The sequence below is a fragment of the Nannospalax galili genome, unplaced genomic scaffold, assembly GCF_000622305.1.
Source record: "Nannospalax galili isolate Female #2095 unplaced genomic scaffold, S.galili_v1.0 C50083756, whole genome shotgun sequence".
Classification (NCBI taxonomy): domain Eukaryota; kingdom Metazoa; phylum Chordata; class Mammalia; order Rodentia; family Spalacidae; genus Nannospalax; species Nannospalax galili.
Window position 1 is genome coordinate 1 of NW_008481690.1, and position 3918 is coordinate 3918.

Below are 3918 nucleotides of genomic sequence, written 5' to 3' on the forward strand. Positions count from 1 at the left end.
TTTAATAGTGATGTGTTTGTGTATCAAGTTGACAAGGGGTCAATTGTGCTGAATAGTTTCAGCTGTCAACTTAACACACCTGAATAGAGGGAATTTCATTTGGGGAATTTCCTCCTTTGGACTGACCTGTAGACAAGTCTGCCAGGTATTTTCTTGATTGTTGGGTGATGTGGGAGGGTCCAGTCCACTGTGCATGTGCTGCTACCCCTGTGCAGGTGGCCCTGTGTTATATAAGAAACCAGGTTGAACACAGGCCAGGAAAGCAAGCCAGTAAGCAGCATACCTCCGTCTGTGCTCCAGGTTCTTGCCTTGACTTCCCTCAGTGATAAACTGTGACCTGAGAGATATAAGACAAAATAAGCCCTTTCCTTTCCAAGTTGGTTTTGGTCAGTGTGTTTAATCACAGCAAAGGAAGTAACTAAGACACTTTTTTAGAAAACTCATAAGCACAACAGTAAATTCAGTCATACATTTCCAGCTTCTTGGCCAGAAGTGCATGAACTGTTTGCCAGAATAAATATGAGAGATGCCACTCTACAGTCCAGGCCTACTGGCAGTACTACTGCCTTAGTTACCCTGTTGGTTGAATCCTGAATTCCAGCAGTCAGTCATTGATAGTTTGCACACAATATCTCCCTTGATTTTCCTGTTAAAATCTCTCTATATTTATGAATGGCATATGCAGATACATTAAAGGGAATGCCCAAGACAATGCATTCTACTATTAAAAATAAATCTTACTACTCCCTTTTTTCATATTTTGAGACAGTATCTCTCTGCAGTCCCAGCTGGTCTGGGACTCACTATGTAGGCTGGGTTGGCCTCAACCTCACAGAGAACTGTCTGTCTCTACCTCCCAAGTACTGGGATATATCTCACAACTTCTTAATTATTCCCATAGGAAGAAAATTCTCATGTTTTTAGTGGAGGGATCATGAGAATCTGCTCATACACTATCAGGTAAGCATACATAACAGTTAGTCAGGAAGTGAGCTCTGGTTCGTGGACAAGGTTCTAATGAAGTTGCTCTAAAGACATTGATGCCAGGATGCTCTGACAGGAAGCAGCACCCTGTTCCCAGGTTAGACTTCACACTAGACCTATTTCTTAAAGTAGATTTTTTTTAAATCTTATACATTAGCACAAATATAAAATATCTTAAAGAGACCAAATGTTTATTTTATTTAATATTTTAAGTATATGTCATTTCAACAATCATTAAATAAATTCATCTCCTGTTTCCTGATCCATGTTAAATTTTTCTTCCATCTTTAATACATTTTCTATAAATAACCCAAGAACCCTTTTACTCAATGAATCTTTAGTGTTCTTCCCAGTCCAAGACAAACCATATTCTACCTTGATCCACACCGTCTACTTTGTTCCCATTTGTAGACCCAAGTGTGAAGATTTCCTCTGCACGTGCACACCTGGGTCTCCAGCATAAGAAGGTCAGGCACATGTGTAGGAAGGGCAGGATGTTTTGATGCCCCTGTCCTGTCTTCTCACACTGGATGCCTCTTTCCTGTCAGCACCCTCTTCAGGGCGCCCTGCACATCAGGGTTCCGGAGGCTGTAGATGAGTGGATTCAGCATGGGGCTGAGGATAGTATTGAAAATTCCAAGGCCCTTGTCTTTGTCTGAAGCTGAGACTGAATCCAGACGCATATAACTGAAGAAGCCGGTTCCATAAAACATACAGACCACAGTGAGGTGGGAACCACATGTGGAAAATGCCTTCTTCCTCCCCTCTGCAGAGCGGATCCTTAGTACTGCAGCAGCAACATGGGCGTAGGACACTGAGATAAGGATTACGGGGACTACTCCCATGAAGGTGGCTCCCACAAAAAGTAGCTGCCCATTGAGGTGGATGCTGGAGCAGGAGAGCTGGAAAAGAGGTGGGAGATCACAGTAGAAGTGGTTGACTACATTAGGGCCACAGAAGTTCAGCACAGACACAGCCACTGTGTGAGTCAAAGCATTGATGAAGGAGATAGTGCAACAAATGCCCACCAGGGCACCCTGGACTTCACGGCTCATCCGGGTGCTATAGGTGAGAGGCTGGCAGATAGCTAGGTAGCGGTCATAGGCCATGGCTGTCAAGAGATGACAGTCCACACCAGCTAAGAGGTGGAAAAAGAAGAGCTGCAAAATGCAGGCAGCATAGGGAAATCTGCACGGGTGGGTCAGGAGACAGGATAGCATTGGTGGAACGGTGACAGTGATACATCCGATGTCCAGCAGAGATAAATTCCCGAGAAAGTAGTACATGGGAGTGTGGAGTTTGGGCTCCATAAAGATGGCAGCCAAGATGCTAAAGTTACCGCCAACTGTGATTGCATAGGCAAAGAAAAAGACAACGAAAAAGACAAGTTGCAGTCGAATGTTTCCTGTTAGGCCAAGAAGGATGAATTCATTAACAGCTGTGCTGTTTCCCCAGGCATCTGGCTCCATAGGCCACTACTGAGAGCTGGAGGAAGAGGAAGAGACTTGAACCTGTCAAATGCAGGGAAAATGACTTATAAGTGTATCTAGTCTGTATCTACAGGATGCTGGTATGATATGAGTGGACACCTACCAGTTAAAATGAGTGCCTTGCCCAGAGTTTCCCAGCTTCCTGAAGGCTCCTACTAGGCCTATATTAACCTTTAGCTACTGGTTCAGGAAGAGAGCCAGAGAACCCCAGGAAAAGGTGTTGGGGTGGGGTGGCTATTAGCTGCATGGTAGAGAAGTGCTTCAGTATTTCAACAACTATGAAGTTTGTGGCATTGTATAGTGACTGACTAGTGTCTCTCCCTGGCTCAGTGAATACATGAGTTTATGAAGTTCCAGAAAGTACATCATAGGAAGAAAATAGTATAAGAGAGAAGGGTAGTAGGAAAAGATTCTATGAAATCAAAAGATAGAGTTTAAGGAAAGAGCAGAGCAAAGGCCAAAGTACAGAAGGCACAGAAGTTAAAGACTGGAGATGTGAAAGATTTCTAAAAACATATTAAAAACATTTAAATATATATGCTGTAACTTTTTTTTCATTTAATTTCATTAAACTCTATGGAGTAACCACCATTCTCTCTGTGTTATCAGGACACTAATATTCAGAAAGATTAAATAAGAAACTTTAGGTTCTAAAGCTCTTGAGAAATCTGGCACTCAAACTTAGGACCATCTAACATGAAGTTCACATGTTAACTCTACATTACTTGGACATGTGTTCTATTGAGGCTTTACGAATGATGCTGTATAATAGTAAAAACGGTGATATCTCAGAGGCTTGTAAAAAATGGAGTTGCTAGGAAACGTCATGAGGAACATGTTTTTATGTGTCTGTGGACTGGGGGATTTTCAAAGGCAAAGGGAAGACTGAAGTCCTAAGGAACATTTAACCAGCTTCTACTCGATTACATATGGGGAGAATCCCAAGACGAAGAGACAATTGAGGGAAACCAAAAATCAAAGGCCCTTCAGTTGTCACTGGAGCAGATAGATCTGGAAAGTTGCCTTTAAGGGTCCTTTCCTATCGATCTTGACTGTGCTAGACCACGCTCTTCCTATGAATTCATTTTCACTTCTTTTCTATCCAAAACACTGTCCCGTTCCACACATCAAAATCTGTTCCTTGGAACTCAGTTCTATGACACTACTCCAGGTCCCCAAGGAAGATCTCTTTATTCAGTCCAATCTTTTATTGAACTTTCTTTTGGTATCACAGGCAATTAATAACCTGAATATTTCAGTACTTGCAGATGGAGTAAAGGACAGAAAACAGAAGCATTAAAAAGAGGAGCTTGACCAGAGACACAGGACAGCCATTCAAAATCTACAGCTCAAGATGAAGAGTCTAGATTATGCTAATGGGCCGGGGTCTCCATAGGAGAGTGCAGTGCTCCCAGCACCTCTATCACCTTCATCCTGTCTTTTT

At 42.6% G+C, this 3918-nt stretch overlaps 1 protein-coding gene across 1 annotated transcript; it reads right to left on the bottom strand.

Annotated features, from left to right (window-relative positions):
• Nucleotides 1-1505: 1505 nt before the first annotated feature.
• On the bottom strand, nucleotides 1506-2453 carry LOC103728633 (olfactory receptor 139). The gene has a single exon (XM_008826606.1). The coding sequence runs from the start codon at nucleotides 2451-2453 to the stop codon at nucleotides 1506-1508; it is 948 nt and encodes a 315-aa protein (XP_008824828.1).
• Nucleotides 2454-3918: the final 1465 nt, after the last annotated feature.

What these genes read in the sequence shown, in the direction of transcription:
- LOC103728633 (XM_008826606.1), bottom strand. Translation starts at nt 2,453, where the DNA reads ATGGAGCCAGATGCCTGGGGAAACAGCACAGCTGTTAATGAATTCATC.